Source organism: Monodon monoceros, unplaced genomic scaffold, assembly GCF_005190385.1.
Source record: "Monodon monoceros isolate NGI ecotype Baffin Bay Population unplaced genomic scaffold, NGI_Narwhal_1 Super_Scaffold_7, whole genome shotgun sequence".
NCBI lineage: Eukaryota > Metazoa > Chordata > Mammalia > Artiodactyla > Monodontidae > Monodon > Monodon monoceros.
In genome coordinates, this window is record NW_021703784.1 from 13,465,679 (window position 1) to 13,492,214 (window position 26,536).

The following is a 26,536-nucleotide window of genomic DNA, read 5'->3' on the forward strand; positions in this document are numbered from 1 at the left end:
GGGAAACTGACCCACATAACTGGGTGGACCCTTCCTTTCAACAAGCAATCCTGTTTGAGAAATGGCCTTCTTGTCTTGTGGCTCATCTTATAGCAGGACCCTGGGGAGGGGAGAGGAGATTAAACCCTACTTCCACGGGTCAGGTACTATCCTAGGCTCTGAGATCTTTCACACCAGAGCTCAGCCTCTCTGGGCTTCAGTTTTCTTTTCCTTTAAGTGGGGGTAATACCTATCTCACAGGGTTGTGATGATTCAGTCCCTAACCCAGCTTGGTCTTGGCATAGCAGTTAATGGGCAATTGGGGAAGTTTTGTTGATTGGCTCAAAGCACGATCAAGAGATAGTGTGTATGAAAATGCTTTGTAAACTTCTATGTTAGGCACCCATAGAGGTTGTTATGTTATCTTCTTTCAGGGTTTCTCCCCCTTTTTCACCTGTGCCTCCCCAGACCTTGCCCAGTGCCCAGCTGCAGACACCATCAATCCATCAAGTGAGTATTTACTGAATCCCTACTATGAACCCAGCCCTTGAGTGCTGTGGGGAATATAGAGGCATAGGAGACATGGTTTGGGCCCTCAAGAATCTTTTGGGGCAACCAGACACTCGCACAGGAGAATCAAGATAAAACATACAATTAGGTACTCAGTTGGGTGGAATAGATGTAGTAGGTGTCAAAAGAGAGGGAGGTCAGTGAGAGCTAGAGCTATCTGGGGACCATCTGTGAGGAGGGGCAGGGGAGAGCTCAGAGGAACCAAATAGCATGAGCAAAGGGGCTTGCTAGTGCCCTTCAATGGTTGTTACTTGTTGGTATTAATCCTGGGTGGGTGGGGGTAGTGGGATACAGGGAAAGTGCCCTGGGATAAGGAGACCCAAACTCTAGTCCTGGGCTTACCACTTTCTAGCTGTGTAACCCTGAGGAAGTCCTTAACTAGTGCAAGCCTTTGTTTCCTCATCAGTGTCATGGGGCCATAACATCTTTCTCACAGGTTTGTGGCAAACACTGAAATAACATGTGAAATGCTTTTTAAAACACTTTACAATTTTTTTCCATTGGATCTATTCTCCTATAGGGTCGTGTGTGTGTGTGTGTGTGTGTGTGTGTGTGTGTGTGGCACTTTGAGCTTAGGATAGAGTTCTTTTGGGAGAACAAAGGTTTTACTTCCACAAACATTTTCTTAGTGTCCACTCTGCGCTGCTGAGGGTTGAAGTGAAAAAGTTCAGTCTACATCCTCAGGGTCTACTAGGAAAGAGAGATGAATAAAGTGAATAAAGAGATGTTCAGTGCATAATGAATGTGGGTGGATACAATGAAGAGGGGACCCAGTAGAGAGAGAGAGAGAGAGGGAGGGAGAGGGAGAGGGAGAGGGAGAGGGAGAGGGAGAGGGAGAGGGAGAGGGAGAGAAAGGGAGAGAGAGAGAGAGGGAGGGAGAGAGAGAGTGTGAGTGAGTGTTGGGGGTTGGGGGGAGTCAACTCCCACTGCTTCCAATCAGCGTAGATAGGAGGGTAGGTTTGTCAAACCTCTCCCCAGCCTGAGATGGTGTTAGCGCGTCTCCTCCCCAGTCCTCGGGAATGGGGTGGAGAGTGGCATAGAAGCCCCCTCCCCGCCCCCGGGCCAACCTGCCTCCCGCTAGCCGGCCGGGCGCCTTACCGAGTCAGACCACTGGGAGGCTGGGGGAGCCGGGTTGGGCGAGGAGGCGAGCGAGATGGGGGAGCTCTTATTTTGACAGGGGCCTCTCCGGGCTCTGGTATGAAGGCAGAAGGAGGCAGCCAGAGAGCCCCGATGCTTATTCAGGCTGGGGAGCGGAGCCGAGTGGAGGGGCGAGCGAGGCTCCGGCAGCGCAGGGGACCCCGGGGAGGCGGCGGCGAACGGCGGAGGCAGTGGCCGGACATGCCCCGGACTCGGGGCCGCTGCACCACCGCCGCTGCCCGGAGCCAGCCGGCCGGACGCCCGCACGCCTGGGTCCCCCGGCGACGCGCCGCCCGGGGACTGCGACCCGGACCCTCGGCGTCCGACCAACAATAAGCGCCCAGACAGCCCCCTCCCGGCCCCGCGCCCGCCGTCCCCGCGGGCCTCGGGAAAAGTGAAAGGAGGAGGCGAAGGAAGGAAGGAAGGAAGGGAGGAGGAGCAGGAGCCGGAGCCGTGAGGTTCGGGGCTGAGACCCCAGCCCTGAGCCCAGGGCCGGGCGGGGGTGCGCGCTCTCCCGCCGCTGCCCGGCGCCCAAGACCATGCTCCGCGGTTGGAAAGCAGGAACCCAGGCGCCCAGCGACCCCCGGATACCCACTCCCGGGCCGGGCTGGTATTGAGATCAAGGCGTCCAGGATCAAAAGATCACCACCTGCCCACCCTCCTCCTCACCTCCAACTGGCGAGCAGGAGGACCCCAGTCCACCCACCGACCCTGACCTGGTCATGGCGTCCAACTCCGGCCTGGCGTGAGGACCCCCGACCCGCGCGAGGTGAGGGGAGGGCTGGGGCCGAGGGCGAAAGTCATGCCAGGCCAGCAGAGGCGTGAGGAGGGAGATCCAGTTCGAATTGGGGAGGGGGAACACAATCTGATTGTCTCTGGCCCTCTGGCACGCACCCCCAGGCTGTTTAAGGGGTCGGGGACGCCCCCAGGATTAGTGGAGGCCACTCTTGGGCCCCCAATCAGGTTGGCAGCCCCAGCGCACAGAGGGGAGGGCTTACGGGCAGCCAGGGGACCCTGCCACCCTAGCACAGAGAACAAGGCCGGCCTTGGGCCAGCTGGAGCAGCAACTCTGCCCTGGGGGCTTCTGGGAGATGTAGTCCCCCTCACAGGCTCACCAACCCCTTGGGTCTCAGCACCCCAGCACTCCTCTCCTGGCTTATAGGAGCTTCCATAAGGAGGTGCGTGGGGACTGGAGATTGCTGGGGGTCACCCTCTGCCCCCAAGCACTGCCTAGGAGCAGCGGGGGCTGTGACTGGAGGAGTCTCCCCTGCCTAGGATTCTTAGTGATGTGGGCTTGGCGGGGGGTGGGGGGGTGGGGGGGCAGTCACACAGTTCCTTGGAGGTGTCTCTGCCTTGCTAAGCGGAGACAGCCCCTGCCTTGGTCTGGGGGAGCTCTTGGGGGAGGAATGTGAGGAAGAGAGGGGAGGCTTAGGGCTTCTTGCTTGGCTGGACTATGTCCTGTCCCAGGGCTGCTGGAATTTGGTTTCAGGGGACACCGAGGTCTACTCTCCCCTTCTCCCTCTTGGGAGCTGAGGAGAGTGTCCCTTACAGTCTGGGAGTCTGGAGGGTGTCCCTCTGGAGCAGTGAAGCCAGGATTGGCTTCTGTCTGTCTGTCCAGCTTCCTTCCTTCCGGGTTTTTCTGACACCCCCTCCTCCCTCCTCCTTCTGTCTGTCTGCTGCTTGGGGTGTGGGTCTGTGTCTGTGTCTGGGGGCCTCTGCTGCAGGGAGGAAAAGTGTTGCTCTGGGAGAGGTGAGCTGGGCATGTGACTGAGCCCCGGGAAAGGGGCTTGGAGGCCCCCTTGATCTTTGGCCTTGGTTTCCTGTTTTACCTAGGAAAGCTGTCTTCGAACAGTATCTGCTGTAACCCTACTGATGCCTCTGGGCAGCTCTCTGAATGAGACCCGCAGGGTGGGTGGGCTTCCACTCCCCTTGCTCTCCTCCCTCCTCAGCCTCTCCAAGGTGCAGCTACTTTTTCTGGGCTGGGGCTGCCTGGCTTGTCTGCTGCCCCCCAGCACTAGCTTGGCTGCCTTCTCTGGGTCAGGACCATGATTTCATGGCCCCAGGGGAAGAGCATGTTCAGGCCCTGTCTTTCTGGTATCAGCTCTGAGGTGCCTGCTGATAGGAGCTTCAGGACAGGATGAGAATGGGAGAGAAAGGAAGGTAAGGGAATGGGGGGGGGGGTTCTGGTATCAGGACGGAAGGTGCTGCCCTCCCTCAGCTGATCAGGCTCCGTGGCCTTGGAGAACCAGGCCTGGAAGCTCACTCTTCTGGCCACTTGCCTCTGGAGGTGTTCTGCTTACCTGTGTTGCTTCTGATTGGGGTGGGGCAGGGGTTAATGCTGGAAGGGGTGCTCCTGAAGGGGAGAATACCTATATAACCTTGGATCCAGTGTGACTCTTGTGCTCGGGGTAGCAGGGGCCTCACGCTAGAGATGGTTTCTGGAGGTCCGTATGGAGGCTCCGAGTCTCTAATTACTGAGGTTGAGGGTCCAGGTGGGAAGAGATTACAGAGTCCTGGAGAAGGATCAGTGTTGGTGGTCCACAATTGATCACAGCAGTGGTAATGTGCGACCTAGTGAACTTGCTTATTGAGTCTGTGTTGGGCACCCGTGATTCCCTTTGGGTAGTGTCTGCCTCCCAACTTCTGGGTATTTCAGTTAAGCAGGAGCCCTGGGCCATAGACTCAACTTCCACGAAGAGGCAGGGCAATAGCCTTCTGGGCAGAGGCCTAGTGGGTGGCAGTGTCGACTCAGCAAGGGCTGGAATGCCTGGCACCTGCTTTAGATTAAAGGAGATGCCTGCAAAGGGGGCTGCCTGCCTGTAGGGGGAGGGGCCGGGATGGAGCTGCGTGGAGCCCAGGAGTGGGGTGGAAGGAAAGGAGCAGGGTTGCAGGCAGCAGCAGCTCTGGCAGGAGTGGAGGGAGCCAGCAGTCACCCAGCTCAGCAGCCCCTCCTCCAGGGAGTCCAAGACAGGAGCTGGGGGCCGCCACACTGCCTCTGGCGCCACCGGCTGAAGTTCTGTCCCAGCGCCCTGGGGGGGCAGCTGTGGGGAGCCAGGGTGTCTGAGTGTCCAGTCTGCCCAGGACTGGAGGAGGCCTGCAAGGAGGTAGGGGGCACTTTGGGGTTCTTTTTGGCCTGATGCCATGTTTACTCTTCTGGGGGCTCCTTGGTTGCTGGTAGTGAGGCACTCCAAGAGCCTGGGCACCCAGGGGTGACGGGGAAACGGCATCCTTTCCCTGTGCCAGGAACCCTGGGCACTGCTTGCTTGCTGACCTCGGGGGAGGGGGCAGAGGGGATGGCACCGTGGGAAAGTGGGCAGCCGTGGGAGCCAAGCGGGTACAGGCTGGGTGCCGCGGGCAGGGAGCCTCTGCCAGGCCTGCTCTCCCTGGGGTGGGGCTGGCTGTTCCAGGGACTGGCTCAACCTGTTGAGCACCTGGCTGCTCTAGCTTGGCATCTGTGCCCCTGCCTGCCAACCCCACCAGCTGCCCACCTGTAAGCCACACTGTGGGGGCTGCCCCCAGGGATCTGGGGCGAGGAGACTCTGACTGGCCAAGGGGCCAGGATGAAGCTGGTAGAGGCTCCTCCAGGGTCGCTAAGTTTCCCCAGGTCCCACCCTCTAACTACCAGAGCTTGGGCTGGAGCCAGTTGGAGGGCCAGGTAGCCAGAGGCTAGGAGCTGAGGGGCAAGGGGAAGAAAGCTGCAGCACTAGAGGTGCTGCATGTCACTTGGGTGGGCCTCCCTGAAGGCAGCCTGGAGTTAAGGCCTGGCATTTCCTCTGCTGGGTGCCAGGGCCAGGCCTCCGGGGGCCCCACCCCCAGCCTGGCTTGACCTCCCCTCCCTGGGAGAGAGCTGCAGACTTTCCCTGGAGGTTGGGGGAGGGGCAGTAAGGGCATCCTGGTGCCCTGGGAGGAGAGGGGTGACTTCCTGGATGTGGGGGTCTGTTGTAGTGCCTCAGCCTCCCGAAGAGCTCCCCTCTCTGGGAACCCAGGTAGGAAGCTCTGGCTTCCCAGGGAGATGTCCCCCACCCTGCCCTGAGTGTGGGTGGTCCTGGGTCCCCTGGAAGGCCCTTGCTGTCCTCCCACACCCTCTGACCCCTAGCTTTAGGCCTGCCTTGGGGCTCTGCTAGCTGGCGGGGAAGGGGAGCCAGCTGCCACTCTGTAGGGGGGAAGGTGGCCACCACCACCCACCCACGGGTCGGGGAAGGGCCCAGGTAGGTTCCTTCGCCTTCTTTCTTCTCTAGTCAGTGGCTAAAGTGGAGGCCTCTCCTTCTCTGCCTCCTTTTCACCCCAGGCCCTCCCTGCTTGGCCCTGGGCCACCTGCCCCTCCTAACCTTGGTGTCTGGCCTAGTCCCCATGCCCAGGGGCTGGGATGCCCTCTCTCCAAGTCCCTCTTCCAATGCGCTGGTGGCCCTGCGCTGGCCTGTCTTCCCCCTCCCCTTCACTCTCCACCCTCCAGCCTCAACTGAGAATGGCCCTGAATCCAGCATTTCCAGCATTTCGAAACCAGGATTGTTTTGAAATCCCTGAGTACTTCTCCACCCCACTGCTCTGACTCCCCTCCTCCCCACTAGCCCAGAATTTAGTCCTCTAATCTGACTTCATGTGTGTGTGTGTGTGAGTTTGTGTGCTAGCACATGGCCATGCATGTATGCACATGCATACTACTCTGTGTGTGTGCTTGTGTATCCCAGTGTGGGTCTGTCTTCTGTCTGTCAGTAGTTCTGTGTGACTGGCTGATGTCATTTGTGTTTCCCGAGCTCTCTTTGGCCTTCTCTGAGTATGGGAGCCTCTATGGGTCTTAAGGAGTCATTTTTGGGGAGTTTGGGCTATTTTAAAGAGGTATCCTGGATGTGTGTCTTTGGAGGTTGTGTCTGTTTCTCTCTCAGATACACGTCTGGGAGTATCTGAGGAGTATGTGTGCTCGGGATTGTGTCTCTGATGCATGTGCGTGTGTGCGTACGTGCGCACACTCAGTGCACTCCGCTTCTGTTGCCGCCTCTATCCTCCTCCCTCAGAACATGTCTGGGGTGCCTAGCCACAGGTCTCCCCATAGCTCCCTGGGACATGGAGTTCTCTGTCCTTTGATAGGGAGGTTTCTTGGAGCGAGGCCAAGGCTTCTGGCAGTTCTGTGGTCCTTGGAGAGAAATTGTGCAGTGGGGAGACTTTGGGATAAACTGTCCCCAAGGCTGGGCTCTCTTCCTCTGCCCTTCACGGACACCCGGCACCTTAAGGGATCCCAATACTCCCAGTCGATCCTCTTCTTGTCCTGGTGATATCGTGGGGACTGTCACAGGGCAGCCCAGTGCTCTCCAGAAAGGGCTGGGGAAAGGGAGTTAACCCTCTACCCTTGGGGTCACTTGCTTCATTGGGGACAAGAAACAGCCAGCCACATCAGACCTGGGAGCTTGGTGGCTAAAGTTCAGAAAAGTTGACTTTGCTAGCTAGGGGCAGACAGCAAAACAAGACAAGACACTCATATTTCCAGCCTGAGCAGAAGACAGAGGGGCCTGGAACGCTGGGGCGGGGGTGGGTGGTGATGTGCCACCCCAGAAATATGAAGCGTTGGATGTGAGGCCAGCTACCATTGTAGCCTTGACCCTGGGAAGTCCTTCTTGATGTCTGACCTTAATCGTGTTTTACAGGAGGGGGGTGGGGATTGCTAAGGGGAGCTTTCTTTCTTTTTTTGCCAAAGCAAGAGTTGTGTTAGTAGAGTTATGTCTGCATGGGATGCGGGCCCTTGGAATCCCTGATGCCTCGCTATGACTCAGTTTCCCATCCTGGGATCTCAGGCTATAATTGAATACTTGAAGCACTTCTAGCAAATCAGTGAAGAAGAGGGTTGGGGCAGGGGCTGTTTGTCGGAGTCAAGGGCCTATGGAGACAGCAGCATGAGGTGGGCAGAGAGAAAAGTTGTCTGTTTATAAACCCCCTTCCCATGGCCTCTGGTCCCAGGACTCAGTGGGAGGAAGGGAGGGGTAGAGGCACAGGTTGGTACAGTGCTCAGTGACCCAGCAGGGGGAGGGCCTTGGCGAGGAATTTTCAGTTTGTTTCTCAATCTCTGTCTCTGAGACACGCACGCACACATCACTGCAGACACCTTCAGGAGATGAGCCCAGAAAAGTCACCCAGGTGGCTGCAGGGCGGGGCAGTACCAGATGGGGCCTCATGGTACCATGTTCTGGCAGACACCCTGTGCTTGCCCCCTAGAACTGGAAGTTGAGCCCAGCAGGACCTTCCCCAACTCCCCTGTCATGTGCCTGGGAGCACCACAGGCTGGAGAGGGTTAAGTCTGGTTGGCAGGGACACCCCCCCACCCAGTGCAGTGAGAGAGAGGGAGGGGTGGTTAGCAGCTTGCTCTAGTTGGCGTCTCTCCCAGAATTCTTCGGAAAAGAACTCCCCTTTGACCCCCAGTACAAACTGAGCCCAGCCACCAGCCTCCCTCCCGCCTGCCTGTGGGAGCTTCACCCAGCCCCCTCCTACTGAACTGCTAAGCCTGATCCTCTCACCCTAGGCCCTCCCAGCCAAGCCCGGTCCCCAGGGGCATCTTCAGGGGACAAGAGAGACCACATGGGGACATAGGACCCACACCATTCTTCTCCTTGACACAGGATAACCCCGGGGTGGCTGGTGCTGGAAGCTGGGGTTCTCAGGCCTCCCCATCCATCCCTCCACCCGGGTCCTCAGGCCAGGCCGTGGGAGTTCTCCCCCCTCTCCCTGTGGGCTGAGCTCTGAGGGAGCTCTAAGGCATCTCCAGCGCCTTCTCCTTTCCTGCTTGCAGGGGAGGGAGGGGGAGCTGTGCGGTGGGGCCGCTGGGTCAGGCCTGGCTCCCAGCCAATCCACAGAAGTCGTGGAGGGGGGGTGGTGTCCAAGTAGCTCAGGGACTTCCTGGAGCTGCAGGCCCGTCTGTGTGTACAAGCTTAGTGGTGTGCGTGCTGGGGGTGGGGCTGGGGCTCTGGGAGGAGCAGGGGTAGAGATTGCTGGCCTGGGGCTTCTAGCTGTGACCCTCTCTCCACAGGGAGCCCCAGCCCAGATCACACCCTTGAGCCTGAGCCCGACACGCATTATCCTGAGGTGAGAGGTCTGTGTGCTTATGTGTGTCCTCACAGCCTCCTCGCTCAGCTCTGTCTGCCTCTGCCGTTGCCTCCTGCTTGGCTTTTTGTCTCGGGCGCCCTCCTCTTGGCTCTCTGCCCCCACTTCTCCTTTCATTCTCCTCCCCCCCGGAGGAGAGGGTGCTGACTGCCTACAACCTGGAACCCTGTAGGGGATGGGGGCGGGGCCGGGGCAGGAAGGGTTAAAGCGCCACAGCTGCTGCTCCAGTGAAAGTCCCAGCCAGGGTGGGTGGTGGGGAGCCCCAGCCTGGTCACCCCTGGAAGGCAAGGTACGGTTTCCTTCCCCCGGCATCCCAAGTTCTTGCTCCCCTTCGCCTGCTGGCTTTGGCCTCAGCTGGCTGAGTCAAAGCCAGGGTGGCTACCGGCCACAGTAATGTGGTTTCTGCCCTGGCCCCTAGACACACACACAGACACACAGACACACACACACACGCACACACGCACACACAGAGGCACACACAGAGACACACACGCTTTCTCCCTACTGCCACCCCCACCCCCTCCCTCCCTCCCTCCCTCCCCTCCTTCTTTACTTAGCAACAACTCCCTGAATTCACAACAAACACGCCTGCCTGTAGGCTCCTGGTCTGACTAGGGAAAGCTGGAGAAAGCGGAGGGCTGCGAGGAGGCACTTCTCCTAGACTGTCCCCAGGAGGGAGGGGCTTCGAGTCCCCCCACCCTCCCTGCTGGAGGCCACCACCCCTCAGGGACACAGAGGAAGTGGTCCTGCTCCCAACTCAGGCAATGAAAAAAGTGGGGGGCAGTGCCAGGTGTGGCTGAGCAGGTGCGGGGTGGGGGGGGCAGGGCTGGGACTCCACTCGTCACTAGTGAGTCCCACTTGACCTTTGACCCCCACCTGCGGAGACTCTTCCTGCCTCTGGGCCTCTCAGCAGGGGCCTGTGCTGTTGTCATGGTAACTTGCCTTGCTCCTTCCCCAGACTCTTAGGGACCAGGATGGGTGATGATGTAACAGATTGGGGGTAGATGGGGCTGGGGTGGCCCAAGAACTCTGCTCTCAGAACCCTAGTGGGCCAGGCACCTGTGTTGAGGGGGTGGGGAGTGGTGGCCTCTCTTTGATCTCTTCCCTGGGCAGGAACTGTGGCCTCTAGCTAGGACCTGGTGTGCACTGGGGTTGGAGGGAGTATGGAATGAGGGGGTGAGGCACCATTCTTTCATCATAGCACAGAGGGCTGCTACCAGGGTGCACATGTATTGTGAAATGGTTAGTAGCCCAGCTGCTGGAGTGTCTGAGTTCAAATCCTGACTCTTCTAATTTTGGACTGTGTGCCTCAGGCAAATTACTCAACTTCCCTGGGCCTCGGTTTTCTTATCTGTAAAGTGGGGATAACAAGAGAACTTTCTTGTAGAGTACTAAATTAGAGGATTAAATTAAATAATGCATGTGAAGCCTTCAGGACAGCTTGATGTTACAGAGTAAATGCTCAATAAACATTAGAGATCCTCCTCGTTATTATTAGTCATAGCTCTTCATAGGAACTCATGGTCCTCCCGGGGGCTTTAGCAGGGGAAGAATTGATGGGGGTGGGGAGAGTATGGACGGTGGGGAAGAGACAGCCTTTCCAACACTTCAGACTCCTAGATTCTAATACCCATCCAGACCCACCTTCTTGCTGCCTCAGTTTCCCCACTGAGGGGAAACTAACATCTTGGTTGCAAGTTTGCCGAATAGCCATGCGCCTGGAGAGGGGTCTGAGGTCTTAGGGCCTGTCTCCCTCCACATCTCCCAGCACTTCTCAGGGCTGAGCCCTCCCTCTCCCATGCTATTAGCTCAGATCAGCTGCAACACCCCTCCCACCATCCCATCCCCTGATGCTCTGTTCCTTCACCAGGCTGAACAGCCATTAAGACACTCTGTTCTTAAATGGCTTAGATGGCCGCCTCCTCTCTTTCCTGGCCTAAGGGATCAGGGACCTTCTTTGGGGAGAAAAGTAGCAGCGTGGGGCTGTTACATGGATGGCAGCTGTTAGGCCTGCCTTGGGGCCCAGGGTCCACTGGATTCCCTGTACCCTGCCTGGGCATCTTCTCTGAGCGTGGCACGGCAGTGCCCAGGCCTGTGATATGTATAGAAGCCCAGATGGGCATGCCTGGCACCTGCTGTACACAGATGGGCAGAAGCCCATCCTGAAGCCCAGAGGAGGGGTGGGGTCATATCAGCATCCAGAGGACACCCCCAGAATCCTTTCCTCTGCGGCGTGGGTGAGTGTGGGCAGGGCTGGGTAGAGTTCTGTTTCAACCCTGTGTGCCCTGGGGCAGGCCGGGGGAGAATGCTGGTGGCTCTGGGTGAGCAAGGCTCCGAAAGGCCCCGGGATGAGAGTCGGATGACGGAGGGGCTAAGGCTTGGGAACTTCTGGGTGAGGAGCCCAGCACTGGGCAGCAGGGGTGGTGTGCCCACAAAGAGGGAAGCTCTGCAGATAAGTGGTTTGGTCTTCTGGGAAGTGCGTGTCCAAATCTCTGGAGAAAGTGGATTCAGATGTGGCAGAGTGCCTGGGATACCAGGGCTCTTGGGTACCTTCGCTGGCCTGGTACCAAGGTGGGTGGGCTGGAGCCCCTGGGTCTACTGACCACCTCCTTCTGGGAACAGAGGGAACACCTCCCTTCCATGGGCCTGGGAGTGAGGGCTCAGTGTTGGCCTGGGCCATGCCTCACTGCTGGGCTGGCCATGCCGCTTTTGCCCAGCCCCTGGGGCCTGTTCCTTGGGCAGGCTGGGGCTATTTTTGGGATCGGGCTGGGGCTCTGGGGCTGGTTTCAGATGTTCCAATGTGAACAGGAGAAAATGGGAACAGATGGCTGGAGGGTTCCAATCAGCAGGTCCTGCTGGGAGCAGGTTATTTTTAGGGCCTTGTTAACCCTTTGGGGGCTGTGGAGCCACCCTGAGAGGGACAGCCCTCTCTAGTTGAGAAGAGCACAGGTCTTCTCTCTGGACCTCTACTTTCAGAACTGCTTGTCCCAGTTGCTCTTCTTTTCCTCTCAGACCCTCCACTCTTTAAAGAGGCCCATGGCAAGAAAGTAGGCTCCAGCTTCCTCCCAGCCCAGACCCTGCACGGAGACTGCCAAGGAGTAGGTCGGGGAGAGGGGTGGCTGGTGGAGGGGATGGGACTTGGGCCACTGTTGAAAGGAAACTCCCCTTTGCTTTTCTCCTGGGCTTTTGAGACAGCCCTGAGGCTAAGAGAGTGGATAACTGCTTTCTGGGTTCATGCTCTGGGTTTGAGTGTATGTCGATAAACCCAGTGATGCCCAGGGGAGTGCTAGCTGAGGGAGCTGGCCTCTGTGAGGACAGAGAAAAAGCCAAGTTTTTGTACTTGATACCACTGGGATGATGCCCATGGGCCCCGATCCCTTGGATACTCAAGAGCAAATATCTCGAGAGTGCCCATCTTTACCAAATGCCCACGGATTTGGGTGCCATGTAGGGTGTAAAGAAGGGGACATCATGGCCAGAGGTGGTTTGTTGAGGGCCGAGTATGTCACAGGCATTCTGTTGGGTGGTTTCACGATGAGGAAACTGAGGCTCAGAGGGCTGAAGGGATGGACAAGGTCCCGTCGCTCAGAAGGGGTGGGATGTGATTGGCATCCTTGTTGGCCTGACTGCAAACCCGGTTCTCATTCCACTGCATCACTCACACTGCCAGTGTCCCAGCCCCAGAGGGCGAGGCTGACAGGACTGGGCCTCCTCAGGGAGCAGGTCTATGGAATGAGTGTAGGAACGGAGGCCTGGGGTCAGGGGACCCTGCCTGGCACTGCTCTCACAATCCCTTAAGCCCTTCTTGCCTGAGGGTGCCAGGACTGACACCAGAAACCCCATTTGGCCTTCCTGTCTTCCCTGCGGGAGGATCACAGGCATACATCCTGTCTCATCAGCCCCCACCCCCACCCGTCCTGGCCCACATGCCCCTGCTTCCTGTAGGGTCACAGCAGTCTGGATGTCAATGTGGGCAGAGCCCGAGGGCCCTCCAGCTGCTGCTGGTGCCAAGAGTTTGGGCCAGGCCTGCGAGGTGAGGGCTGGGAGGATGCCTCTGACGCTGGCAGTACCTGGGGGAGAGAGCAGAGCGGGCAGGCGGGCTCTGGGTGAGGTCCCGCGCCCCATGGTGCACTGCCTGTGCCAGCAGTCTGCCCGCACTCGCAACTCCCACAATGGCCCCATTGTTCCCAGCCGCCAGGCAGTCAGGCAGTTTGGAGGAGGTTCCTGGGCCACCCCTAATCCCCCCCCCCAAAAAAGGGCCAGATTAACCCCTTGGAGGATAGAGGCCAGGTGAGGGCCCACAGGGAGCTACCCTGCCCATTCCTCCCTTCTGGGAATCCAGGCTTGAGACGCCACCTCCCAACACGTGTACCCAGTGACAGGGCATCTGGGGAGATCGGGGTTTCCCACAGGGTGGGGAGTAGCACCTAGACCCTCTCCCACCCCCAGGGTGGTGTAGGTGCCAGGGGGCAGGAAGTGCCAGTGGGGTGGCAGGCGGAGACCAGATATATTTGGGCTGGTGGGGCTAATTCCAGCCACCGCTGCCTGCCTTACTGGCTCCTGAGCTCCTTTCCTTCCTGTGAAACCAGAGCTGGGTTGGGCCTAGCTCAGGATTTCGCTGGATTTAAAGAGGCAGCACCACCCCTGCCAGCCTGGCTTCCTCTCCCCTTCCCGAGGTAGGGTCTGGGGCAGAGAGAGGACTGGAGAGCTGCTTGCTCCTCCCTTGCCCCAGGCTAACCCCTAGCCCTTGCCCCTGCAGGGGTACCAGGCTTTTGGCACTCTGTTCTCCCAGAGCTTTGGGTGGGTGGGGTGGGCGGGGGTGGGCTGTGGTTTCCTGTGTTGGCTGTTTGTGCCTGGCCCAGAGTGCCCGCTGCCTGCCTGGGCTTCCTGCCCTGTCTTGTTTCCTTGTGCCCTCCCTCCCCTCCCCCCCTCCCCCTCCCCCCGGGGAAGGCAGCAGCCAGAGATTGGGCAGTAGCATTTGGGGGCACCCTACTGCCAGGCCGTGACTGCTTCCCAAGGCCTGGCCACTTGGGCACTGGCTACGGGAGCCAAGTGAGGTGACCTCTGGCTTGTCTAGGCAATGCCACTTAGTCTGGTGGTTTCCAGAAGGGTAGAATCCCCACCAGAAGCACCCTGTTCCAAGACCCCAGACTGCAAGGTGTGGGGCCAGGAGTTTCCATGTCCCAGCAGGGTTAGGGTTGCCTTGACATCACCCTGGGGCTGCAGGTGGGGTAGGGCTGGAAACTCCCAGACAAAATGGTTGATTTGCATGGTCTCCTTTGGCAGGAGGTGGGCGGAAGTGGGGAGAGCTGCTAGGAACCAGGGTGAGGGGAAGGCCCCCCAAGCCTGGAAGTCCCCACACAGAGGGTCCCAGAGCAATACCTTGGTTCTTGAGCAGATTTCCTGCTGGGCTCTGAATCCTTGACCTCCCCACCCGGCTGAGTCACCACCTCAGGAAGAGGAAGTGACCTGGGTGGTAGAGGAGAGCTTCTAGGGACCAAGGAGTCCTGACACCCAAGAGAAAGGGGACTTGGGACCTTGTTGTCTTGAGTGCTGCCTCTCCCTGAGTCAGTGGCTGAGGACCCCACCACTACTACTCCCAGCAGGTTCCTGTTCTTTCAGCTACCACAGGGTCCTAGCAGCCCATTTCCTCTCTAGAGGTGTCTGCCCACTGCGTGTGGAAGCGTGGACCCTCCAAGCGTGTTCTCACTGCCTCTTTGGGATGGTTCTGAGCTGGGCAATAAGACTGGTGGGCTGGCTGGTGAACCAAGGAGAGGCTCCCAAGGTGGGGGCAGCTGGAAGTAGGCAGGTTGCCCGTCGAAGCCTTCCTGGTCTCCCTCCCCCAGCTGAGGTCAGGCGCACTTTAACCCTTAGGTCACTGCCCTCCACCCCCAACCCCGCACCCCACGTTGCACCAGGAGGGCAATATCTCAGGCAGGCTTTGTCTCAGCAGCCTCCTGGGCTCCATTCTCATAGGTCTGCCCCTGGCCTCTTCACTCAGGTGACTGGCACCTGCTCCCTGTTTGTGAGCACATGTCACTGCTCCCCACCCTACCCCCTAAGAGGCAACCACAGCGCTGTGTTCCCAGAGCTCCATCCCTGTCCTTTCACCCATCTCGGGGGCTCCTGGCCTGGTGCCAGGAAGCCCCTTCACTGTTTGTTTAAAAATTGCACCCACCAGGAATCAGTTTTCCTGCCTCCCATCCCCAAGGTTTTCCAGGTCTCTTCCGGGGACTGTGAGTGCTAGAGGAGGACGGGGATCTCTGGGATCTGGGGCAGACCCCTGAGGGGCAAAGGGGGGAGGTGTGAGATGGGAAAGTCCTGACTCATCTGTACTTGACTCAGCTCGTCCTGCCGCTGGGTGGGAGCGAGGGGGTGGAGTCCTAGAGGGGAGGGCAACTCCAAGATTCTTCTGGAGAAGAGGCTCACCTGACGGGGTACCCTGGAGAGGACTAATTTTCTAACAGCCCCTTCCCAAATTATTAGGTGTCCCGATATTTGAAGCTGTAAACAGAGGAAAGTGGGTGGCCTTTGCCCTGCCCCAAGCCCCGGAGGCTGGGTCCGGTGACCTGCGGCGTGTGGGAAGCCCATCTGTCTGGCGCAGGCTCAGATGAGCTGTCATGACTTGAGGGGATGACACTGCAGTGTAGAGGAAACACCAGGGGAATGGGGTCTTGGTGCTGCCATGTAACGGTCATGTGACCCAGAGGCCTGTCACGTCCTTCTCCCAGATCTCAGTTTCCTCACAGTGAAATGGGGATAATAATGCTGTCGTGGCAGATAATTGGTAGCTTTGAGGATCAGCAAGGTGGTGAAGGTGGAAGCCTGGGACCTATGTCAGCCCCATAGGCCTGCCCCTAAGCCCAGGTGCCCTCCAGCTCTCCCCACCTCAGTCCCCCCCACCCCCCCCCCCCCACCGCACCCGACCCCGCGTGATGCAGGAGATGGGGGCTGGCAGCAGGCTGCTTCCCAGCCAGGCCCTGGACTTTGGAATCTTCCCCTGAGGAGCCTCCCTCCCTAGAGACAGAGCTGGGGTGGGGAAGGCCAATGTGCCCTGGGGTTAAATTAGGGTTAGACTCCCACAGGGTCACTGGTGTGCCCCCCACCCCCAGGTCCCAGCCCAGCCTCCGGCAGCTCGGCAGGGAATGTGGGCAGGGAATGTGGGCCGGTGTCTGGCTGGGCCTGTCACCGGGACAAAGCTTCTGGCCCAAGACTCCTCCTCTCCCCCCACCCCTTTCTGGGATCTGCGCGGGGAGGGGGGGAACAGGGCTGGGGGCGGTCCGGTGAGGCTTCTGTGTTTGTGTAAGTCTGTTTGTTGGTGTATCTATGGCCCCGTGTGTGTGTTTCTTTGTGACTACCGGGCTCAACTTTCTATGGCTCCCTTGTGGCCGGGCCTCAGTCTTTTCATCTGTTCAGTGAGTCGATGCGCTCCCTCTCTGCCCTCTGGCCGCCTCTGGAAACATGCCCTAGGCTGCTTCTGTGCTCCTGCTTCGGCCAGCGCCTCCCTCGCCCTCCCGCACACCTCCGCGGGCCGGCGTGAGCGCGCCTCTAGTTTCCTGGGCTCCGTGCGTGTCTTTGTCTCCCCGTCCACGTGTGAGCTGCGAGGGTGTGTGAGTCAGAGTTTGGGTGCTGGTGGGTCCCAGCGCCCCTGCCTGGCGGCGCCTAGCCCTGGACCGAACCTCGGCCCCGCCGTGGCGCGCGCCAGGCCCCTCGCCGCACTTGGCCGTGGGTCTGTCCGGGCGGCGCGTGCGGGGCCGGGAGAGGCACGCTGCAGTCCTGCCCGTCGCCCGCTCCCCGGCTCGCTGGCTCGCTGGCTCTCTCGCTCGCTCGCTCGCTCGGCCTCTCCGCTCTGGCTCTGCCGAAGGGGGCGGGGTGGGGTGCTGGGGCGGGGGGAGGGGAGGCTCCTGCATTCTTGCGGTCGGGGAGGAATCTGAGCCAGCGTTACTGGTCTCCAGAAGAGCCCAGCTGCAGCCCCGGGGCCCCGCCAGGCCTCTCGCTGCCCGCCCGGGCCTGCTGGGATGGGCACGGGCTAGGCCTCGAGCTGGGGGCGGGGCATCGCCCCCTACCCGCGGCCCCCTTTCTGCCTGGGCGCCCAGGGGCAGGGCTCAGAGCTGGGGGCGGGGCGCCAGGGGGTCCCCCGCCCCCCGGGTGAGGGGCGTGCCTGGGGGCGGGAGTCCCCCCCACCCCCTGGGGCCTGACAGACCTCGCGGCCGCCCCAAGTGGGCACTTTTGCAACCCATCCTTTTAGTGAATTCTGCCCCTGTGGCCCGGGGCGGGGGGGGGGGGGGCCTTGCTAGAGACTGCAAGCTCCCTGAGGGTAAGGTGCGGGAAGAATGGGGATAGGAGCGGCCACTAGGATCCAGACCCCGACTAGTAATCCTTCCTTGCCATTCACACCCTACCCTACCCAGTTCCCTAGTCCCAGGGCTGTTGGGTTCTCCCGTCTCCCCTCCCCTTCTCACACCCCCTCCCCAAGTCACAAGTTTTCTCTTTGGGGCTTGTTGCTGCAGTCCCTGCTCCAGTACCGAGTACCTGGCTGGGCCCTGGGCACGCACAGGGGCCGTAGCCCCACTGTGTGTGGGAACCATGAGGATCCTGGCTAACAAGACAAGGTGTGTGGGTGTCGCGGAGGGCGGGATATGTGTGTGGAGTGAGGGGAAGGGAAGGGCCCAGTGGTGATGGGACTGAACTGTGCAGGCTTGGAGAGCGAGACCCCCTGAGTACCTGGCTTCCAGGCCACCGGCGGGCTAAAGGGGGGTCAGAATGGGAAGGCCTGCCCCCAGGCAGGAGCCCACAGCTTTAGTGCCTGGGCCCAGGGGACAGAGGGGAATGGCAACCAGCTAAGCCTGCTGTTCTAGTCCCTTCCAGCCGTTTCCTCTTAAAAACGGTTTGAGCAGACCCCTGCCCACCGCACTGTCGGGTCCGATGGCGCCCTCTGGCCTCAGTCTAGCTGGGGGTGGGAGCTGGAGGGAGGGGCGGTGCCTGCCTCCCTCCCCTTCTCCAGGAGAAGCCGGCAGACAGGGCCAGGCGGCAGCAGCAGGACAGCAGAGCTGAAATAAATCTGAGCTGGTGTGGAATGAGGGGGGATAAATATCCTCTCCCGTGATGTGATCTTTCCAGCGGCTATTAATAGGTCTCCGGGGAGGGGGAGGCGGTGGGGGGAGCGGGCTGGAGCTTAAAGGGCCCGCAGCCTAGGCTGCAGGAATCCTTGGCTTCAGTCTGCTTTGCACACCAGTCCCCTCCCCATTTTTTTTCCTGCTCCTGCCTGCTGGCCAGGCATACTAGTAGACCCCCTTGAGGCATTCCCCTCCTGCTCTGGGGAGCTGTCTGGACCAGTGGGTACCACTCTCTGGTGTGCTTTTCCCCACTTCCCCAGGGGAATGGGGCTGGGGCAGGAGCAGTGATCCTCAGGTCCTGTGCCCCTTCCATGCTGGTGTTGGGACACATGGCAGTTGAGTTTGGGGACCTTGGAAGGAGTCTGAAGACAGCAAACCCTTGACAAGAGGATGCTTAAGTGTTGGCCAGTTGCTAGTGGAGGGGGGTTGCCATGGAGGCTTGCAGTCTGTTGGATGCCGGGGGCTGGGGGTGGGTTGGATTCTGCCAATGTGAGGCCCTGGTTTTTGTTTGAATTGTGGGGATTGGAGGGTGGAGGGGGTTGCCCCATCTTCACTGCCCAAGGTGGAGAGGGGAATCAGCCCTTCTCTGAGGAGCCGTGGAGGGGGGTAGGGGATAGCTGGTGGTCTTAAGATGCCACTCAGCCCCCACCTCCCCTACCACTAGGTGAGGCAGGATGGGGCGATTAAAATCCAGGCATGCTACACCCCTAGCAGGATTAACTTTTCATGTCTCTTCCACCTTCTCCAGGTTACCCCACCCTAGGAGGAGAGAAGCTCCAGGGAGCCCGCCGCTGTCCCCCCGCGGCCACTGCCCCCCTGCCCCAGCCAAGCCAATGCACCCAGAAAATAAGTTGACCAATCATGGCAAGACAGGGAATGGCGGGGCCCAATCCCAGCACCAGAATGTGAACCAAGGACCCACCTGCAACCTGGGCTCGAAGGGCGTGGGGGCGGGGAACCATGGGGCCAAGGCCAACCAGATCTCACCTAGCAACTCAAGTCTGAAGAACCCCCAGGCAGGGGTGCCCCCTTTCAGCTCGCTCAAGGGCAAAGTGAAGAGGGAGCGGAGCGTGTCTGTGGACTCTGGAGAGCAGCGAGAGGCTGGGACACCGTCCCTGGATTCGGAGGCCAAAGGTATCCCATTTCCTGATCCCCAAGACCCCAGCATCTTCCACAGCCCTAGACTCACACTGGGAGACCATCTTTCTAGCCCCCTTGCCTAATCCTCAACCCCCACTCCTCTCCAGCATTTATGCCGGGGACATGTTTCTCTTACCCCCGTTATACCCACCCATCTTGTCCTTCTCTCAGGATTGGATGGAGATGTCTCATCCTTAGGTGCCACCCGTGGAGGGGCCACACAGAGTGATGGGGCCTCTGGTCAGTCAGTCTCATGCCTCTCCTGCTTTCCCACCAGAGACCCCAGAGCGGGAGAGGGAGGTGCTCTGGGGTGAGGAGCAGACCCTCACACTTCCCAGGAACCTCCTGGTATCCTGGCTGGTGGGAGCTATGGTGTAGGCACTGGGGCCTGGAAGAGTAGCAGCAGTTTCCCCCTCCCCCCCCAGCCCTAATTAGAACCAGTTGTGGTTGGGGATTATGCTGGGCTTGGTGCTGGGTGGGGGAGGGGAGGCAGGCAGCAGGGCTGTAGAGAGAAATCAGAAACAAATGGTGTCGTGGTGGGGGCCAAGGGCTGGCAAAGTGCCCACCATGGCCGGGGCAGTGCCCCCTGGGGTGGGGCATCTGGGAGACGGGGCTTGGGAAGGATCCCGGGGCCTCTGGGTACTCACGCTGACCCCTGCCTGCCTGGGCAGAAGTGGCACCCCGGAGCAAGCGGCGCTGTGTGCTGGAGCGGAAGCAGCCATACAGTGGGGACGAATGGTGCTCAGGACCGGACAGCGAGGAGGATGACAAGCCCATTGGGGCCACCCACAGTGAGTGCCCATCATTGCCACGATGCTGTGGCCCATGGTGCCCCCAGAGGATAGCTGCCCTGAGGGAACTTCGCTCTCCTCATCTAGGGCTTTAGAAGGCCCAGCCTGGGAAGAGGGAGCAAAGGGTCAGGAGCCCAGGCTCCTCCTCTCCCATCTCACATCTCTGACTCAGTCCTTCCCTGCAGTGTGACAGCTCAGTTGCTGCCTTCCAGGTGCTCAGTGGCCCCCTCTCCCTGGGGACCAGGGTGGGGTAGGTTGAACCTCAGGTGGCCTCTCCTGGCCACATCTACACCTCCTCCCGTGAATTCCTGGCCTATGCTGCCACCTACTGGTTATTAGAGGGAGGGCGGTGAGGGTCCAGCATCACTGGGAGCTGGACAGCTAGCTGGCTCGGCTGCGCAAAGCTGTGCTAAGCCTGGGTGTGAGCTGACATTGCCTGTGTCTCTGGTGCCCTTCCCTACCCTCTAATTGACTCCTGGCAAGTGCCCGGAGCGCATCACCAGGACAAGGAGTGGGTGTGGGTGGATGCCCACCCCTCTCATTCTTGCATTGATCAGCATTTATTTGGGCCTGGCACTAGTGATGGGGGAGAAACGGACACACTCCTGCCCTTGGGAAGCCCATATACATTGATTTGATGCTTTCCCTCCAAGCTTATGTCTGTGTGTGGGGAGAAACAACTTAATGCGTAAGAAACTAACCAGAGAATGTTAAATTGTGAACTTGTCGAAAACCAGACTGTAGAAAGAAGGAAGAAAAAAATATGCAGGATACTTTTTGCTACTTTGCTTTATTTAATCCTTATAACAGCCTTGTGAGGTGGGTGTTACTATGATGCAGAGAAGGAAACAGACTCAGCAGATGTTTGTGGAAAGAGCAGATCATGTCCGTGGAGGTGGCGTATGGGATCAAATACTGAAGCCTCTGCAGCTGGCTGGCACTTTCAAGGTCATCTGGTCCCAGCCACCCCCCACCCCCACCCCAGGGGACTCACTGGTGGTCCACAAGCCCCTGGCCAAACCCTTCAGTGATAGATGGGGGTGGTCACTGCTTCCCAGGACAGACCCTCCTCAATTCACTTTTATAACACTAGACTGTACCATTGTAGAAACATGAAAACACAGGGAAATCAAAGAAGAAATTGTTAACATCCCATACCTGATACCAAGGCAAGCACTTACTGTTTTAGTTATATTGCCATTAGATTCTCGAAGGGTTCTTAATGGTAGGGCAGTATAATATAGAAGTTAAGAGCACAGACTCTGCAATCAGACTGCCTTGGTTTATATCCTGGGTCTTCCACTTATCATCTGTGTAAATTTGGGAAAGGGCCTCAGTTTCCTCATCTATAAAAATAATCTTTTTCTCTTAGCATTGCTGTGAGGAGTCAATGAGTTGAGACATGTAGCACACTTAGAACAGTGTTAGCTTTTTTTTTTTTTTCTGGCTGCAGTGGGTCTTTGTTGCTGCACGTGGGCTTTCTCTAGTTGAGGTGAGCAGGGGCTACTCTTCGCTGCGGCGCGCGGGCTTCTCATTGCGGTGGCTTCTCTTGTTGCGGAGCACGGGCTCTAGGCTCATGGGCTTCAGTAGTTGTGGCTCGCGGGCTCTAGAGCGCAGGCTCAGTAGTTGTGGTGCACGGGCTCAGTTGCTCCGCGGCATGTGGGATCTTCCCGGACCAGGGCTCGAACCCGTGTCCCCTGCGCTGGCAGGCAGATTCTTAACCACTGCGCCACCAGGGAAGTCCCCAGTGTTTAGCTTTTATTGTTATCATTGTACTAGAAGTTATTTTATTGAAATAAAGCCTGCCTCTCTCCCCATAACTCATCCCCAGGAGTCCTAGTTCTGTGTATTGAATGTGCACCTTCCTCTTCCCCAGGGCAGCCCTCACACATTGAGGTCAGCTCTCAAGTTCCCCTCCCCCCCCAAACTTCTGGCTTTGTTATTCTATGTAAAACTGGAGAGACAGGGTCCAGAGCAGGGCCGTTAACCAGGTAGGAGTGTTAGAGAAGATTACTTCAAGAAGAGGAGCCTGCCAGTGGGCCTGCGGGAAGGTGGCTGCTGCCCCAGCCCAAGGGAGACAACTTGGGGCAGTAGGTGCTCGCACTTACTGTCTGCAGGCCAGGCACTTGATGGTGGCAAAGTTCCACCCACTCACTAGACCTATGAATGACCAAGCGTAGATCTTTTGTAGGCGAGGACTTACAGTCAGGGCTGTGTGACCATGGAACGAAACCTCTCTCGGTGCCGAGGATGGCCAGTCTACCCTGGCAGTGAACCCAGTATGTCAGGCTTTTGTAACTCTCTGTTTTCTAAACAGTTTTTTAGTTTGTGACATGGTTGTGAACTTGCTGTAAAAATAGATTTCTTTGACCAGCCCCTCCCCCTCCTGCAGGGCTGGAGTTAGTGTTTCCATTTTACAGATGAAGGAACTGAGGCTTAGAGGGAGGAAGCATCTTGTTCATAAGGTTGCAGAACAGTTAGTGGTAGGGCTAGAATGAAAACCATTCAGCGTTTGAATCTTCAGCTGTACAAGCTCTTTGCCTTCTCCCCTCACCTGGCCAACGTGCATACACACGCACAGACCACGGCGAGGGGTCGGAGCAGGGCCACGCTCGGGGCTCTGCAGCCCCTGCCTGGTGCAGACCCTGGCTCTGCACTGCCTGGCTGTGTCACCTCGGGTGAGTAACGTCGTCCCTCTGAGGCTGTCAAGTGGAGTATACGACAAGCGGAGTGTACGACAGCTTCCTCCCAGGGATGTGACGATTAGATGGACTCACATCCATAAGCATCCGTCAGGGTGCCAAGCATACGGGAGCCTATTCATAAGGGTCCCATTTTCCCTCTCCCTCCTCTGCACACGGTCTGCACAATTTCCATCCTTTTCAAAGGTCTAGGGCAAGTATAGAAACTAGACTAGTGAAAACGCCCGATTGGGGTCCCAGATGGCCCTGTGGGCACGAGCTATGAAGCAGCGAGCCTGTCTGTCCCTGGGCATCTCTGGGATCGTACGGTAGCGGCAGGGGGGTGGGCGGCTGTCCCCCCACTGGATCTCCTCTCTAAATCTGGGCCTCTTTCCCTCTCCTCTCCTGTGCAGATTGTAATGTAGCAGACCCAGCCATGGCGGCCCCACAGCTGGGTCCTGGCCAAGCCGCCCAACTGCCCCTCAGTGAGAGCAGCGCACCAGGACCCCCGCATGGGCCCCCGCCAGGCCTCCGGCCCGACGCCCCCGGGGGTGGAGGCGGGGGTGTCCCGGGAAAGCCTCCCTCACAGTTTGTGTATGTCTTCACCACCCACCTGGCCAACACGTAAGTGCCTCAGCCCTTGTTTGCCTAGCACCCCTCAGCCTGGGGTCCTGAGTGAGTGCCTGCAGGGGGCCAGGGTTGGCTTGGGTTGGGCTGGGTGAGGTTGAGGGCTCCCTCCTGCCCGCCTCTCTGAGCTGTCTGTGCCCGACCCTCCTGTGTAGGGCTGCGGAGGCAGTGCTGCAGGGCCGGGCCGACTCCATCCTCGCCTACCACCAGCAGAACGTGCCCCGTGCCAAGCTGGACCAGGTGAGTGTGTCACCTGGCCTGGGCATGGTGCTGTGTGAGCAGCGGATTGGCCAGTGCATCCCCTTACCTGTCACGTGCTCTGCCTTTGTCCTCTTGCAGGCCCCCAAAGTGCCACCCACCCCAGAACCGCTACCCCTGAGCACGCCATCAACAGGCACCCCTCAGTCCCAGCCTCCTCCACTGCCGCCACCACCACCCCCAGCCCCAGGCAGCGCCCCCCCTGCTCTGCCTTCCGAGGGGCCTCCCGAGGACACCAGTCAGGACCTGACACCCAACTCGGTGGGAGCTGCCAGCACGGGTGGTGGCACTGGGGGTACCCACCCTAATACCCCTACAGCTTCCACCGCCAACAACCCGCTGCCTCCTGGAGGAGAGCCCAGCAGTGCTCCCGGCCCTGCCCTGCTTGGGGAGGCCCCCACTGGCAATGGGCAGCGGAGCCTGGTGGGCTCAGAGGGCCTGTCCAAGGAGCAGCTGGAGCATCGGGAGCGTTCCCTCCAGACGCTTCGAGACATTGAACGGCTGCTGCTCCGCAGCGGGGAGACTGAGCCCTTCCTCAAGGGGCCCCCTGGAGGAGCAGGCGAGGGGGGACCACCAGCACAAGCCCCTCCTGCCCCCCAGCAGCCACCCACGGCCCCGGCCAGCGGGCTGAAGAAGTACGAGGAGCCCCTGCAGTCCATGATTTCGCAGACACAGAGCCTCGGGGGCCCCCCGCTGGAGCATGACGTGCCTGGGCACCCCCCGGGTGGGGACATTGGGCAGCAGATGAGCATGGTGATGCAGAGGCTGGGCCAGGACAGCTTGACACCTGAGCAGGTGGCTTGGCGCAAGCTGCAGGAAGAGTACTACGAGGAGAAACGGCGGAAGGAGGAGCAGATCGGGCTGCATGGGGGCCGCCCACTGCAGGACATGATGGGCATGGGGGGCATGATGGTGAGGGGACCACCGCCTCCCTACCACAGCAAGCCTGGCGATCAGTGGCCCCCCGGGATGGGAGCCCAGCTGCGGGGGCCCATGGATGTCCAAGATCCCATGCAGCTCCGGGGTGGACCACCCTTCCCCGGTCCCCGTTTCCCAGGCAACCCGATGCAACGGGTGTCTGGGTTTGGGGGCATACAGGGTATGCCCATGGAGGTGCCCATGAATGCCATGCAGAGGCCTGTGAGGCCGGGTATGGGCTGGACTGAAGACTTGCCCCCTATGGGGGGGCCTGGCAATTTTGCCCAGAACGCGGTGCCCTACCCAGGCGGGCAGGGTGAAGCCGAGCGATTTATGACCCCTCGGGTTCGTGAGGAGCTGCTGCGACACCAGCTGCTGGAGAAGCGGTCGATGGGCATGCAGCGCCCCCTGGGCATGGCCGGCAGCGGCATGGGGCAGGGCATGGAGGTGGAACGGATGATGCAGGCGCACCGGCAGATGGATCCGGCCATGTTTCCCGGGCAGATGGCTGGCGGCGAGGGCCTGGCGGGCACTCCCGTGGGCATGGAGTTTGGTGGAGGTCGGGGCCTCCTGAGTCCCCCCATGGGGCAGTCTGGGCTGAGGGAGGTGGACCCGCCCATGGGGCCAGGCAACCTCAACATGAACATGAACGTGAACATGAACATGAACATGAACCTGAACGTGCAGATGACCCCACAGCAGCAGATGCTGATGTCGCAGAAGATGCGGGGCCCCGGGGACGCGATGGGCCCGCAGGGCCTGAGTCCCGAGGAGGTGGCCCGGGTGCGGGCCCAGGGCGGCGGCGGCATGGTGGGCGGCCCACAGATGCCCTCGCAGTTTCCCAGCCAGGGCCAGCAGGGCTTCTCGGGGGGCCAGGGACCCTACCAAGCCATGCCCCAGGAAATGGGCAATACTCAAGACATGTTCAGCCCCGACCAGAGCTCAATGCCCATGGCAAACGTGGGTACCACCCGGCTCAGCCACATGCCCCTGCCTCCTGCGTCCAATCCTCCCGGCGCTGTGCATTCAGCCCCAAACCGGGGGCTGGGCAGACGGCCTTCAGACCTCACCATCAGTATTAATCAGATGGGCTCGCCGGGCATGGGGCATCTGAAGTCGCCCACCCTTAGCCAGGTACACTCACCCCTGGTCACCTCGCCCTCCGCCAACCTCAAGTCACCCCAGACTCCCTCACAGATGGTGCCCTTGCCTTCGGCCAACCCGCCGGGACCTCTCAAGTCACCCCAGGTCCTCAGCTCCTCTCTCAGCGTCCGTTCGCCTACCGGCTCGCCCAGCAGGCTTAAGTCTCCCTCCATGGCGGTGCCTTCTCCAGGCTGGGTCGCCTCGCCCAAGACAGCCATGCCCAGCCCCGGAGTCGCCCAGAGCAAGCAGCCGTCTCTGAACATGAACTCTTCCAGCACCCTGGGCAGCGTGGAGCAGAGTGAGTCAACGGGGCCCGGCAAGTGGGCCCTGGCCTCTGGCGCAGGGAGCCTCCCGGTGGGGGTGTTCTTGCTGGGCCAGGGGAGTGAGTTAAGGCACCTGTGCCAGGGCCCAGAGGTAGACGGCTCTGCCCGAGGGGCAGACGCTGGCAGCTGTGTGTGCGCTTTCACAGGGAGCACCGCGTTCATCTCCCAGGCATTTCAAGGGGGTCATATTTGGGATCTCCCCACTGCCTGGGGCCATGAGGCTGCAGGAACTTCTTGGAGACAGGTGGGCTGTAGTGACAGTGGGGGGGCCTGTGCTGAGTGGGACATCTGTGCCTGGAGGGGTCAGGTGGAGATTTGGGAGCTGACCTCTTCCTAAGCCCCCAGTGTGAGCAGCCAAATTCATCTTCCCCTCCCCAGTCACCCCCTGCTCTTTCTGTCTCCCCACTTCTGTAGGTGCCCTCCCGCCTAGCGGCCCCCGGAGCAGCTCCTCAGCGCCTCCCGCCAACCCTCCCAGCGGCCTCATGAACCCCAGCCTGCCATTCACTTCCTCCCCAGACCCCACGCCTTCCCAGAACCCCCTGTCACTGATGATGTCCCAGATGTCCAAGTACGCCATGCCCAGCTCCACCCCGCTCTACCACAATGCCATCAAGACCATCGCCACCTCAGACGACGAGCTGCTGCCCGACCGGCCCCTGCTCCCCCCGCCACCACCACCGCAGGGCTCTGGGCCAGGTGCGGGCACAGGGAGGGGCCGCGGGGAGAAGAGCTGATGCAGGCACTGGGAGTGGGAAGAGTTGCCACGG

General features: G+C 59.7%; 1 protein-coding gene across 6 annotated transcripts in view; it reads left to right on the forward strand.

Annotated features, from left to right (window-relative positions):
* Positions 1-1,771: 1,771 nt before the first annotated feature.
* Positions 1,772-26,536, forward strand: part of BCL9L (BCL9 like) — a 28,535-nt gene continuing 3,770 nt past the window's right edge. Inside the window, exons 1-9 of one of the 6 annotated variants that reach the window (XM_029207358.1) lie at positions 1,773-2,455; positions 8,699-8,754; positions 17,283-17,384; positions 18,637-19,022; positions 19,700-19,819; positions 22,914-23,124; positions 23,283-23,367; positions 23,467-25,744; positions 26,184-26,465. In XM_029207358.1, coding sequence (XP_029063191.1) covers positions 17,359-17,384; positions 18,637-19,022; positions 19,700-19,819; positions 22,914-23,124; positions 23,283-23,367; positions 23,467-25,744; positions 26,184-26,465 — 3,388 coding nt within the window. In that variant the 5' untranslated portion in view covers positions 1,773-2,455; positions 8,699-8,754; positions 17,283-17,358. Of the gene's footprint in view, positions 2,456-4,014; positions 8,755-17,282; positions 17,385-18,636; positions 19,023-19,699; positions 20,768-22,913; positions 23,125-23,282; positions 23,368-23,466; positions 25,745-26,183; positions 26,466-26,536 lie in introns of those variants that run through there. The other 5 variants (XM_029207361.1, XM_029207359.1, XM_029207362.1 and 2 more) reach the window with 5 other exon arrangements.